This window comes from Camelus dromedarius, chromosome 26, assembly GCF_036321535.1.
Source record: "Camelus dromedarius isolate mCamDro1 chromosome 26, mCamDro1.pat, whole genome shotgun sequence".
Taxonomy (NCBI): Eukaryota; Metazoa; Chordata; class Mammalia; order Artiodactyla; family Camelidae; genus Camelus; species Camelus dromedarius.
The window spans coordinates 24680276-24694779 of NC_087461.1; the positions used below are offsets into that span (position 1 = coordinate 24680276).

The 14504-nt window shown below is 42.8% G+C and overlaps 2 protein-coding genes and 1 non-coding gene across 3 annotated transcripts in view; 1 reads left to right on the forward strand and 2 right to left on the reverse strand.

The window, feature by feature from the left end:
* DCLRE1C (DNA cross-link repair 1C) overlaps window positions 1-1622 on the reverse strand; it is a 78093-nt gene extending 76471 nt beyond the window's left edge. Inside the window, exon 1 of the mRNA XM_031444566.2 lies at window positions 1423-1622. The gene's annotated coding sequence lies outside the window, so the exon portion shown is untranslated. The remainder of the gene's footprint in view (window positions 1-1422) is intronic.
* MEIG1 (meiosis/spermiogenesis associated 1) lies at window positions 1303-9989 on the forward strand. Its single transcript, XM_010998246.3, has 3 exons — window positions 1303-1500; window positions 5221-5387; window positions 9065-9989. Exons 2-3 carry the CDS (start codon window positions 5250-5252, stop codon window positions 9191-9193), a joined length of 267 nt encoding a protein of 88 aa, XP_010996548.1. The 5' UTR covers window positions 1303-1500; window positions 5221-5249; the 3' UTR covers window positions 9194-9989.
* A 4048-nt stretch (window positions 9990-14037) lies between these two features.
* Window positions 14038-14112, reverse strand: TRNAI-AAU (transfer RNA isoleucine (anticodon AAU)). The gene has a single exon. It is a non-coding gene; the product is annotated as a tRNA-Ile (tRNA).
* Between the last annotated feature and the right edge of the window lie 392 nt (window positions 14113-14504).

Sequence of the window (14504 nt, forward strand, 5' to 3'; positions counted from 1 at the left end):
TCTCACAGTCTTATAGTGGCAATGGTGGTGAAATAAATTTATTAAAAATATATTATTTTAGCACCTACTGAGTGCAAGGCACTGTTTCAGGAATTTAGTTAGCAAGATCTCTCTGAATGGGAACTACATTCTAGTGAAAGGTAAATAATAAAATTAAGGAACAAGCAATATAAATAGTATATTAGAAGGTGATAAGTCCAACGGAAAAAAAGAAACACTAGAACGTGGTAAGAGAACATGATGGGAAGAGAGAGCTAGAGGGACAGGGATGGGCAAGTTGAGATATTAACAATGACTTGAAGCCAAGGGGTAAAGGGAGGAAGATCGTTCCAGGCAAAGGGAGCAGCTACAACTAAGGTCTCAATATGGGAACTGGGGAAGAACAGCCTGGAGGCCGGTGTGGCTGGAGCAGCGTGAGCCAGGGCTACAGAGCAAGAGAGGAGAGATTGCATGAAAATTTTGTAGGGCTTCGTTGGTTTTTATTCTGTAGAATGGGGAGCCACTGCAGGATTGGGAGAAGAGAAATGACATAATCTGACTTAGGTTTTATCAGATCAAACCTATTGTTTTTTGAGAACAGACTATAGGGGACCAGAAAAGACTGTTGGGAACAACTGCAATAACCAGAAGGGGGAAAACTGATGGTGGCTTGGGCTGGATGGGAGCAGTAAAGCCAACAGGTTCTGCTGGTGGATGGATATGAAGGGCAAGAGAAAGTGGATTCTGGGAAACACCGACGGAAAGGGGAAGACTGTGGAAGGAGGGTGGGCGTTTGGAGGGGGGTTGTTTTGGACAACAGGTGGATGTTGAATATACATTGGTTATACGGGGATCTGTATAAATATACTGAGATCTGAGAAATAAATTTTAAGAGTTGTAAGAAGACTGTATCTTAAATACAATAATGAAGATAATGTTACAAAAAAGTAATTAAAGCTATAGATTTGTCATTTATCACACGTTTACCAACTGTCAGGCACCATGGTGGACTCTATGGATCGGTTCATTAAATTCCAACAAAGGACGGGCGGGAGAGGTAGCAGGTATCTATTACTAGGGACCAGAAGAGTCAATGGTCTCTTCTCAGACAGGCTTTTTTAGGGAACTCTGGGATTAAAACAACAGTAATAACACAGCTCTCTCTCCACCTCTAAGTGAGGCTAAGACATTGCAAGGCTCCACCCTTCGATCAACTTTCACTCTTCAAAGTGGGCCCCACCCAGCTGCCTCGCCCCACCTCGCCCCGCGCGTGCGCACAATGGCCCGTTCGCAGGGGGCGGGGCCTGAATGAGCTGAGCGCTCGAGCCTTGCCAGGAGTTGCGAGGCGAAGCAAGTGCCGCCTAGGCCGCGACAGTTGGCCTCCCGCTGGCCCGGCCCAGACCACGGTTACCGAGTAGGGAACACGAGCACCGCCGGGCTCACCTGCGAGCTCCCGAGCGGGGCGCCCCAGCCTCTCAAGGACGGCCGAGCGACGGTTACCCTGGAGAGCGCGACCCACGGGTGAGTGGGCGCGCTGCGGTCTGGCCGGCTCCTGCCGACCCCGCCCCTGCACTTGCCGAGCCCCGCCCCGCCGCCCAGGCCCCGCCCGTCCCGCGCCTCCGCTGCTGGATGGGTCCCGGGGTTTGCCCGCCTCGCTCATCTTTTTTCTCGTGTCCTCTTTTTTAGGAAGGGTATTTCATTTTGATTCTCTGTAGTTTCTGGGCGGCCCCGCGCGCCCTTTGGCTGTAGGGACTCCTTTCCGAGATCCTCCCGAGGGCCAATCATTTGATCCAGTTTTTAGGACACTTTGTGCATCTCAGCCTTCTCTAAGGGGACTTTACCTTGCAGGCGCGATTGATGATTTCTGGCAGGGGAAAAAAAAAAAAAGTTTGATGGACCGGAGAAGCCTTGTTAATCGACCTGTGGGGTCTCAGAAAGGAGTGGTTTATGCTGCACAGATGCCGACCGACACACCTGGACCGTGGACCACAAAGGCCTATTTTGGGAACCAATTTTGTTTTTCAACTAAACACCCAAAAACTTTGGGAAGGGAAGTGTGGGAACTTTAGACTGTCTAATGAGACCTTTTCACAGTTCAGGAAACGGAGCCCCGGGTTGCCTGCTAGTTAAAGTGCTTCTCTGCCGTACCCTGCTGTGCCTAGGAACAGAAAAAAGTTAAATGGGGAAAGAAATGGGAGACTAGGCATACTGATGCCCTTGGGGTTTTAATACCACTATAAAAGTAAAGGTACTTTTCAGAGAGAGAAGAAGGTGACGAATTTTTGCATAGAAGGGAGTTTGAGATGGCAGGTTACATCATGCTTCTGTTAGATTAGAACCTCAGACTCTCAGGAATTTGATACTGGTGGGATTTTTTAATACCCATATAAACCCTAATACTGTTTAATAAAATTTGATTTCTGCAAATTAGAGAGTAAGGCATTGCCATTTCCTTTTGTTACAAATACAGCTTAGGAGTACAGAGGTCAAATATATTTTATATTAATTTTTTTTGCCACAACTATCATTAAAGAAATAACTATATTTCAAAGTGCTGAAGGTTACTAGCAGAAACAGTGCTGCCACTGAATTTCCTCAAATCACTGAAATACTTAACCAAGAAATTTTGAGTTGATCTTTCCTATTTTTAGTTTCATTCTGTTTTTAATCAATAGTAAGTTGTAAGAGAGACCAAAATAAAAAACAGGGGGGTGGAATTCGCGTCACCACCAGATAGTATAGCCACTAGGGTTCCTAAAAGGGTGAAAATGCATTCATGTTCCTTTAGGTATTTTGGGAGAGTTTTGAAATGCCTGATGTGCCTAGAGTATGCATATTTCTCCTGAGAAAAATGGCGATTTCCCCATTCAGTTCAACTGAATGCAGAATATTTTCTGCTCTATTAAATGTAGCGTTTTTATATTGATAGTTGACATGATTGTTTTGTTTGAAAGTGACAAAAGGTTACATAGGTAACATTCACAAACATACTCTTTGAATGAATATGAGTAAATAAAAGTATTTTATTATATATCAAAAAGCCAAGCCTAAAGCAGAAATGGCTTCAGTAAAACAAAAGTTAAGATTGTACCACTGCTCTTAGAAAATTGGAAAAGCAGTATTAAGTACTACATCCATTAAATTCACATAAAAACATGGCTGATTTTAAAGCTATTTTTAATATAGTAAATTTGCACTTTCTTCTTTCATGTTTCTCCATGTCATTTTTTTCTGTGGAATACGTATATATATATATAACGTATAATTATATATGTTAACGGGTTATCAGGCTGTACCACATACATCCAACTCACTTATTGGTCATAATTAGTATATTGTGCAGCAGTGAAGCAGTGAAACTTCCATTAAAATCGATGAAACTGGAAGACAAGGCTTTCACTGAAATGTGGCTTATGTGTTGTTTTGTCAGGTAGTCCAAATTTTACATAAATTTATGCAATAGTATAACGACATATTGCCTTAAAATGCAACATGAGCCTCAGCTTAAATGAATAAATAAGCATCAAAGTTTTAAAAAAGTCAAATATTAACAATACTTTAATTTACTTCGGTCTAGTCAATATATATATTGGCATGCACGTGGGAGAAATGCAAACAATGGGAAATCCATTCAGGTAATTGCTATTGTCATCAGAGTGAGAGCTGTATGACTCATTTAAATATGGAGCTAAGTCCAAACTACTGTGGAAATCATGATTTCCAAATAGAACTGTAAATGAGATAACCCTTAGAATGTTGCTTAAGTAATGAAACAAAAACCTAGAGGAGGTAGGAGGCAGCATAGGACCTTATTTTTCATAGAACTGAGTAAATCATATTTACACATAGACTTGAAACAAATGACTCTGAGCCTCCCAACAGTCTCCATTATCTTTTTTTTTTTAATTAACATTTAGGGAATTTTGGGGCTACATCTCTCATCTTGAAGAAACATTTTTCTGAAATTCTGTCAATTTTATTTCCATCTCCTATTTTTTTCTCCTGGTAAATCTAGGTAAAGCTAAATTTATTACTCTTGCAAAAGCATTTATTATGGTTCCTTTTCGTAAAACTTTTAAGTCTGTTCTCCAGACTCATCATTTGGTTGGGGTGGTATTCACCGGATGTTAAGGATGGATATTTCTAATTGATGTGATAATTATTTTGCGTTTTCCTATTTGTACTTTAATGCTTTGCTTGACTTCTTTAACATAATAAGCATTTGTCATTATAATTGAAAACATTAAAAAAATATGAATTCATTTACAGGGTCTACTTTGTGAGGTCCGATTTTAATGTATGTCAGCCTATAGAAACATATTTAAATAGAAGAATGAATTCAAGGAATCATGGTGAAAATTCTGGGCACTTTATTTTAATAAATGACTATAATATATATTAATGTGTAATAATTATATAATATAAGATATATAATATAAACATGTTATATATTATATATAATATGTAAAATATAATAATATATAATAATAAATGTTAAATGAGTGATACAGTTTGGTAATAAAAGAAGAAGTCCGAGAAAACAAGTGCTAGATTATGTCTTCGAAAAACTGGCTGAACAGGTTACATGAAGTAGAGCTGAAAATTGAATTTCAAAGACTACATTGTTTTAAAATCAGTGACTCAGGATCACAACAGCCAGTTTCCACTGATTGCATCATTAGCCCATCTCCTCACCTTGGACCACAGTGATCCCAGTTCATGACCTGCAGTGATTGGCATGTCTCCAAGCAGCTAAGAAAAGGAAAAAAGGAAAACCATTGCTTCACAGCAAGAAGGAAAGGAAGACAGTGAGAAGACTGATTTTAAGTTCCCCTTTTTAGGGAAAAAAAAAAGACAACATTCTGATGATGATGAAATAAAATAGTGGTGGGGTCTTTTGACAATCTACTGAGCAGTTACAGATAAGAGTGTGATTTCAGAAACGTGTCAACGCCTGAAATCCCAGGATCAGTAGGCAGCGCTTAGGGTATCCACCCGCGACTCCAAACTTGAGGAAGAAGCGAGCAATTCTCTGCATCGCTTTCAGGTTTTACTTTACTTTATTTCCACAATAGAGCATGAATCCTTCTCCATCTTGGAATTGAATGTTTAAAATGTGATTATATTTAATGAGATCCTCAACTTTAATTTTTTTTAAATGCTGGCTTTGTTTGTTTTTAAAGGGCCTTTTGAAACTGTCACTGTTATGTTATCTATTAATGTTGTTTTAACATCTTTCAGGAATAAGTGGTAATAAGACCTCAGTAGCCATGGCTAGTTGTGACGTGAAACCAAAATCAGTAAGTCATGCCAAAAAGTGGTCAGAAGAGATAGAAAATCTGTACAGATTTCAACAAGCAGGATATCGAGATGAAGCTGAATACAAACAAGTGAAACAAGTTTCTATGGTAAGAGTTATGCCTCTACAAACCTGAACTCAACGTGAGTTTGTTAGATGGAAAAAAGCATTGAAACAAAACAAAACAAAACAAACCACCAGTGACAAAGAATCAGAGAATACCGAAAGGGACTTCTGCTCCAGTCCTCTCATTTTACTGATAGGAGACTGAGGCCCAGGAGAAGGATTTTCAGGCAGCCCGGGGCAAGAGGTGGTTTCTCAGCACAGAAACACTAATAATTTTCTCGCTTTTGCAAAGCAACTGTGCTGTGTCAAATAAATCTTTTATGGTAAACCATAAAAGCAGAGTCTTTCCCCCTTACTAAGGTAATTTTGTTATCACATATTCAGTTTGCTGTGTCACTATTATTTCTTTCCTGTTTCTTTTTAATTTTAACCACGAATTAGAAAGGGGTTAAATCCTGTTTTCAGTGACAAAAATCTTAGTGATGAACTCCTGACTTTGGTTGTGTATTCCAGGCTTTTTTGAGAGATGAGAGACATGGTTTTGCTTTTCAAAGACTAGGCAGAATTCTAGACATGGCGTCATTTATAATGTCTTTTTAAAAATTCATTTATTCTACTAAATATTAGGAGGCTGACTTTTTAAGAACATTACACAATATGACATAGTATTCATAATTTAATTTGTATTTATTTTATTTTTTTTGTTTGTTTTTTGGGGATGGGTAATTAGGTTTATTTATTTGTTTATTTGTTGTTGTTGTTGTTTTTAATGGAGGTACTGGGGATTGAACCCAGGACCTTGTGCAAGCTAAGCATGCCCTCTACCAGTGAGCTATACCGTCCCCACTGTGTTTCAATTTTTAGATTGAGGTTATAACAAAGTGTTTATTATTAACTGGGTTTTTTTAAATTTTTTAAATTTTTTTTATTAATAACTCACTGTTTTTCACAGACTTAATTCATGTGTGGCTTTTTCATATCTCAATAAATTCTTTCTCTCCCTTCATTTGACTCTTTGATCTCTACCTAATACTCAAAAAAGTAGACAGGAAAAAGAATGGAGGCAATAACAGAGGTGAAATGTAATAGACTCTTTCATTTAATGGATGTTAGTTTAACAGATTATTAGAGTTGGTGAGGAATGAAATTAAAAATACTTATCAAATGAAAGATTTGATTGATGACCATGACTTTCATATATCAGTTTTCTCATGTCTACTAGCATTTTACTCTTTGGTCCCTGTTAGCAAGAAGTAGTTTTGTATTACTCTATCGTCTGGGGCTTTTAAATAGGTAAAACACAAATTAGCATTTTAAAGCTGTTAAAAAATAAGTTTCATACACCTTGCCTTAAGATTGGGATGCCCCTAAAAGATGTCTGAGACCCAGGGTCATAGAGGCAAGGTCATCATACAGGCATTGCCGCACCCCAACCCCAACCCCAACTGTCAACTGACATAAGATCAGATGTAAGGGAACACAAAGAACGTTTTAAAAGGGGAAGTCCCCAAAAGCACCTGAGAGGGGTGTGTGTGTGTGTGTGTGTGTGTGTAATGAAGGGAAGAGCAACCTTACCCACTGTATGACTTGATAATTAGAGACATTTTGCTTTTTATTTCTGTGCGTATTTACTGGGTTCCTACCACATCCAAATTTCTTTGCCAGGTGCTTTAAGAAGATAAATACATAAGCATGTGCCTGACCTCAAGAAATTTAGTGGGCCACTGGGAAGAGTACAGGATTTGAAGTCAGTCTTCCCAGGCTTTGCATCCTGGCTACCTTCCTTGGCTGGGTAACCCTGAACAAGTTTTGTAACCCTCACTGAGCTCAACAGTGCCTACTTTAGAAAATTGTCATGGGAATTAAATGAAAGAATGTGTTGAAAGTGCCTGATATTGTCTTGCTCAACAGTCATTTGTCAGGTGAATGAATGGTGTTTGGTGAATGATAGCTTTTATTATTCTTACATATTGGAGTGGAAAAGATTAAAAAGGGCAAGAACAGTAAAACCATAGGCAAGTGAAAATAGATGCCAAAAAAAAAAAAAAAAAAAAAAAGAAAGGAAGATAAAATTGCTTCCTTTGGGGACAATCCTCCAAAAAGGCTTTATGGCCCCAGAGGCATTTTCTGTGAACTTCATAGGAGGGACAGAATGATAGCTGAAGGCTTGCCTTGATGGGCAGTGGTCTGAAGGGTCTGAGCGACATTCTTTGTCCTTACCTGAAACGTGTGTTCTTACAGACGCTGTTAGTGCTTACTGACCTCCCTGCCTGAGGAGACTTAGCTTGAGGACCGTATCCCCCTTCCACCATTCTCTAAGGAATGAAGGTTTCCTCAGCTGGATGGGAGTGATGGAGTAGAAAGCCAAGAAGAAAAACTTATGAAACAGCAAAGGGGGTTATAAAAAGAAAAAAGTCTAGAGGATGATGAGACAGAAACAGTGTAGCTGTTTGGAGCCCTCCACCCCCGCTCACACACACACACACATAAAGTGGCTGTGAGTCCCCTGAAAAAGCAGCAGGTGTACAGTCTCTTCACTGACTGAAGTGGTTTTGGGGATCCGAGTAAATGAAAGAGACTGCTGTTGGCACCAAGAGGGAGACAGTGGTCATGGTTTCCTGAGAGTATCTTCTCTCTGCCGAGGGTAATGGAAGCAACAGGAGGCAGGTTCGACCTAAGGGATGGAAAGCATCGCTTCTTTCCCTGACATGCATGTCGGTGAGCCTGCCGAGGTCCGTCAGGTGTGCCGCTACCCGTGCTTGCTAATTCCTAAACAAAGGAGGCGACAGAAGAAAGAGCAAGCGTGTTGTTAGAAAATAAAGGATGTGTATCCTTTTGTATTCGTGGCATTTTCATAGTCCAGTTTGGAAGCTTTTGAGTTATCAGTGGGGAGTTGGAGGATGCAGAGCTGCCCGTAGGAATGGTGTCGAAGAACAGGACTTGACTGATGTTCATGGCATGAATACAAAGTCTGAACAGTAGGTTGTTGGCAGTGGTAGAGTACCTCTCACAAAATCCGGAAGAAACATACCTAACCACAGCAGCGATGCAGTGACCTGACCAAAAAGGTATAATCCATGAATCAGAGGAGAATGTCCAAACTAGATCAAGCCAAACAATCATGTAAACAAACCAATATGGCAGGAGAAGGACTAGTGGGGAGAAGGTAAGAAGAGATTGTTGAGGCGTGTATTCATGACCTTGAGTTTCCATTATAAATTGAGCTTCAAGGTACGAACTTGAAATACAGACTTGAGAAAATACATACGCACCTTTAGTTATCTCTAGCCTAGCTGCTTCCTTCCGTCACTCCTGTGGCATCAACCACCAGTAGTCGGTGTTTTCAGAATGAGCCCTGGGCCGAGTTCCTCCTTGGGTATTATTTTTAGAATTTAGTAAGTAATGAGGCTTAAAATCGTTTGTAACCATAAGAAGAATAAAGTTGACTTTGAATGGTTTATCTTGGTCACAGAGTAGAAATTCTAGAAATTGGGATCTCGGAAAAAGCACTGAAGCTGTTGTTTGGCAGGATAAGGTTGCAACCTAGTGTGTTTTGTGTGTGTGTGTGTGTGTAGATGTCTCTAAGAGCTCAAGTATTTTTAAATTTAATTTCTACTTTAATTTTCTGATGTGGTTGTACTTTTAACTGTTTGATAGTAAAATATTACATAAAAGTAAAACCGGTCTTACAGTATCTGTCTTCTGGGTTTTGATACACAGGTAGATCGTTGGCCAGAGACAGGCTACGTGAAGAAACTTCAGAGAAGGGACAATACTTACTATTACTACAACAAACAGAGGGAGTGTGATGACAAGGATGTCCACAAAGTGAAAATTTATGCTTACTAGTCCTTCCTCTTTGTGTTACTTGACAGTTTCTTTTCAAAATGCATTGCTTCATTCCATGTCATGTCAGTGTTCCTCATTTCACAAAATACTCCAAATGCAGACTTCAGTGGAATGTTTGCGACACAAAAGCCATGGAACTTGGTGTCTCTTAATCATCCTGTTCTGTTCTAGCCGGTTGTGCCCGCCTGGGTCTGGTTCTCCCTGGTTTAAGGATAGCGCACAGCTGCGACACAGGGGAGGGAAGAGCCCTTTGTGAAGCCTTTCCAGGGGTTGTAAAGACGTTCTGTAGAGGTTCGCGGTCCCCCTACCCCAGCCGTTACATCTTCACCTTGAACCTCTGATCTACAGTTTGTGGCCTGAGGGCTTTCTCTTGCCTCTGGAGTCCTTTTCCAGTTGCTAAGTTGCCTGGAAACACCAAGGCATGATGGTGCCTGGGGCAGACGGTCATCAGAGGCCCTGCCACCCGGTACCCCAGGAGGAATCAGCCTGACACTTACCTTGTCGCAGGCACAGCATCTCACTGGCTGACGAAGTCTGTTGCTTGTCTCCCTTCATTGCCCCTCCTCCCACTCCCCTGCCAGGGCTTCATTCCCTTCTGAATCGCCTCCTTGCACTTGAAGCCGCGTCCTGGGGTCAGCATCTGCCCCCCCCCCCCCCCCAATGAACAACACGTTCCAGTGCTGCCTAGACTCACTGCAGAAACAGCCCAAATGCTCACAGGCAAGGAAGCTGATAATTAACCTGTGAGACTTGTGAAGTCACCCCAAATTCGAGAGTCTTGAGGGCTTGGAGATTAAATGGATGAAAGATATCTCTTTTTTTGTCACTTTTTTGGTCACTCTTAAGACTTTTTATTTGTTACTATTTAGTACTTTAAATAGATTTGGGGGTAGGGGCTCATATCCGTCAATTCATTCAACTTCAGATCCCATTTTCCAGAACTGTCTGCACCGTGAAGTGCCATTAGTTTTTCCCAGTTCAAAGTTGTGCTTTTGTTAGAGCAGGCAGATAGCTAGATATGAGCAGAGAAAGGGGGACACAAGCCAAATGGCAGGAATTGGGCAAAAAGGAGGGGCACAAAGTGCAGGAAGCCATACATCACGTAAGCAACAGGCACCCGTGGGCAGACAAAAGCAGGAACCTCTGGGCTGATAAAAATCACACGTTCCATGGTGACAAGTGGTCCGGAGGCCGAAGAAGGTGGGGAAAGATAGGAATCTCCAGTGTCCAAATGTAACCTTTTGCTCATCATGCCCTCATTTCAATAAAATTAGCCTTGCAGATCAGAAGTGCCCATCATGCACCGACGCCAGGACACTCCCCATCCAGACTGAGTAAGGACAGAGATCCCTCCTGCCCTCAGGAAGGTGGAGCTGGGATGGAAATTAGGGAGTAAGACCCCCAAACCCTGCTCTCTGCAGTGGATATTCCGCCCATTCATTTTTACACCCTGTGTAACCAACTTGGCCAAGGAAACTCAGGGCAGCTGCTCACCTGAGCCTGCCCGCTCTCCCCTTGAGAGTGGACTATCTGACACTTACTAAATCCTCACTTTACTTTCTTGAGATCCGTGTCTGTTCCTAAATTCTTTCTGTGATGAGACAAGAACCTGGTCCCTGGCAACACGTTTTCAGAGCAGGCGCGTCGTGGAATGGATGAGGAGACTGGCAAGCCTCTCTCAGGTCTTTCCCAGTGCCGCCTGGGATCATCTTATTTACTACTTCTTTCAAGACATTTATTTTTCTGTACCTCTCTGGCCATGATTTCTAGCACCATCTTCTGGGGTGGCAGATGACTAGGAGTGAGTATAAGAGGTCTTCTGAACCAGCTGATGCTTTTAAAAAGAAATCTACTGTGATGAAAGAATTGCCCCCAAAGACAGCCACGTCCTTACCCCTGGGATCTGTGGCTGTGGTACCTTACATGGCTAAAGAAACATGGCTGGTGTCATTTAGTTAAAGAACTGGAGATGGGGAATTTATCCTGGAAAACCTGGGTGGGCCCAGTGTAACCACTGGGGTCCTTAAAGAGGGCAGCAGACAAGTCAGAGAAGGAGATGTGATGATGGAAGCAGAGGTCTGGGGGGTGCGAGGAAGGAGCCACAAGCCAAAGAACACATCCAGCCTCCAGAAGCCGGAAGAGGCCAAAAAATGGATTCACCCCATAGAGTCTCCAGAAGGAAACAGGGCCCTGCCAACACCTTGGTTTTACCAGATGACACCCATTTCAGACCGCCGGCTTCCAGGTCTGTAGGAGAGTAAAGTCGTGCTGTTTTATGGCACTCAGGGCATGGTGACCGTCACAGCAGCAGAGGGCACAACAGTCCTACAAAGACTAGACGGACAGGCGAGCATCCACGGTCGTGAAGTCAACGTGAGCATCAGTCATGCCTGCCAGTTTTCCCCCCATTTTTTAAATTGAAGTATAGTCAGTCTACCACACTGCGTCAGTCTCCAGTGCACAGCACAATGTCCCAGCCACATGTAAACACACATACATCCCCCCAACACTCTCTGTCATCACAGGCTAAAAGATGCTGAATACAGTTCCCTGTGCTACACAGTACAAACCGGCTGCTTATCCACTATATACATAGTAGTTAGTATCTGCAAATCTCAAACTCACAATCTATCCCCTTCCTTCCCCACCACCTGCTACCCCGACAACCACAAGTCTGCCCTCTATGTCTGTGAGTCTGCCCCTGCCCTGCAAATAAGTTCATTTGTTTCTTCCCTCCAGATTCTGCATGTGACATCACACAGTGTTCCTCTTTCTCTCTCTGGGGCATCCCCCCCAGAACGTGGCAAACCGCACCATTCTACCCTTTTTATGGCTGAGCAGCATCCCAGTGCACAGATACACTGCAACTTCCTCATCTCGTCATCCACTGACAGACATTCAGGTTGCCTCCCTGTCCCGGCTACTGTAAATAGTGCTTCTATGAACACTGGGGTGCATGCATCCCCTCGAATCAGATTTCCCTCCAGACACATGCCCAGAAGTGGGTCTGCCAGATCACGTGGCAAGTCTGTTCTTAGTTTTCCAAGGGATCTCCACACCGTCCTCTGTAGCAGCTGCACCAAACCACATTCCCAGCAACCCAGTCGGAGGGCTCCCTCCCCTCCACGCCCTCTCCAGCATTCCTTGCCCGTGGACTTTTTAATGTTCGGCTTGCCGTTTTTGACCACGGATGTTGGTCAGGCAGTTGTCGCCTAGAACGCTCTCAGTAATTAGCGTGAATGTTCTAAATGCCATTGTATCTTTCTGCAGTAAGACTCACTTCAGAAACATGGCCCTTGGGACCACGAGATGCAATTTTGGCTCACTGAGTCCCTATGACGAGTGTTTTCCCAATGTACCTCATGGTGAGCGTAGCTGGTTCTTTCATGTTTTGCCAGTTACTCTTTGAAAACAGATAAGCCACGTTCTTCTCGGCTCCTTTTTGGGCCACTTTCCCTAAATGCTTGTAACTGCCACAGTGTGGCTGAGAGTGCTGTCCACAGTCATTCGTAGTAGAATGTCTGTTGGGTGGTGGGACTCGGTCCACGAGGACATCAGCCTCCCTGTCAAGAGAATGCCAGTCCTGTTGCATGCTAGACGCTGGGGCCCGGCTTCAGGAGTAGCTGTTCTACCCAGAACACGCGGTCGCCAGTTCCAGACTGCAGACTGAAGCAGCAAGGGGGCCAGGCTGTCAAGCTTGGCTCTGGCTTCCGCAGTCCGAGCGATCACTGTGGAAGTAAATACCCCTCTCCCCCAGGGATCGGGGATCGGAAACCTCTTTGGATTCTTCCATTAAATTGCACGTGGCAATGCTTGCCAAGAAGCTTCTGATCACCCACGAACCATGTGAGCTGCTCTAGAAAATTAATCAAAGCCAAGGACGGGGCTTTCAGAAGCTCCAACCTATACTCAGTTGCTCAGAGCCCTGCTGTGGGTCTCCCCACCCTGAGTCTCTTACATCTCACACAAAACACTTCTGCTCACCACATTCATGGAAGTTCTATCCCCCCACACTGAGCAACTTTCTGTGACACTAGCTGGGTGTCACACATTTGAACTCAATTCTGACACCGTCTATCCAGACTGTTCCCCACCCCCACCGCATATACTTCACACGCCAGTCACAAGTCTGTGCTTCTGGAAGGTGACATATGTTTCTTAGTTGGAATTGAACTCAAGACTCAACACCTTGGTGCGCTGCCAGTAAGTCTGGTAAGGAGAAGGGCTTTTCCAGCAAGACTTAAGTGCCGTTTTTTTTTTTTTTTTTCCCGCAGTGTATTTTCCACCCACGGGGTGACTTCCCATTGTCTTCAGGGCACCCATTCCAGTCCAGACAATTTAGTTTGGTCCTTGATTCAGAAGGACAGCCAAAGACAATTCTGAATAGTTTTGCTTGTTCATGACTTTAGTTCATCAGCCTCACAGACGGGACAGCACATCCACATGGGAAGGGCAGAGCCTGCTCCAGGGCCTCAGTGAGCCCGTCGCCCACTTAACTTTGGAGGAGCCATGGACAGCGATGGGTGCTAATTAGGGCTATTATGGTGATCACTTTGCAATGTATACAAATGTCGAGTCATTATGTTGTCCACCTAAAATCGACATAATGTTCTATGTCAAGTTATATTTCAATTTTTTAAAAAATGAAAATAAAAATAAGGAATGCACAGATGAGGACTGAGTTGTGGTATGAAATGTATTTCTTCCTGACCTATCTGTCAAGTAAAAAATATTGAAAGTCACAGCTTGACCTCAGCCAACCACACCCTGATTTTATTTTATTTTTAAAATCTTTTCTTTTTTTTCTTGAGGGGGAACTCATTAGGTTTATTTATTATATTTTTTGATGAGGGTCCTGGGGATTGAACCCAGGACCTCGTGCATATTAAGCACACACTCTACCACTGAGCTACCCTCTCCCCACACTCTGGGACTTGTCTGCAGTATGTATTCACCCCACCCTTTACCAAGAGCACAAGAAAAATCCTTAAGACAAACCAAAAGTCTCTCTGAGCAGCCCAAAGATTCTTCCTGTGATTTATTTATAGAAGAGCTTCCTCATGATTATCTTAATCCAAAAGGAATCAAAAACAAACCTGCATTCTTTCACTTTGATATGAGTAGGGGCATAATAAGAAGTCCCTCTTTGGGGACTTATTATTAATATGTCATTTGAATGTTATCTTAAATGTGTTTCTTCTTTCCTCTCAGGAAGTTTCAGTTGCCTGGGCCCCACAACTAAGGGTCATTTTTGATTCCATAATCTTCCTTGCCTTCCAAATGCTAGTGATTGTCACCAAAGAGGATATGT

Excerpts from the sequence above, each read along its gene's own strand:
- MEIG1 (XM_010998246.3), top strand. The coding sequence starts at position 5,250 with ATGGCTAGTTGTGACGTGAAACCAAAATCAGTAAGTCATGCCAAAAAG. Across the intron at positions 5,388-9,064 it reads AAGTGAAACAAGTTTCTATG|GTAGATCGTTGGCCAGAGAC; the intron begins GTAAGAGTTATG and ends TTTGATACACAG.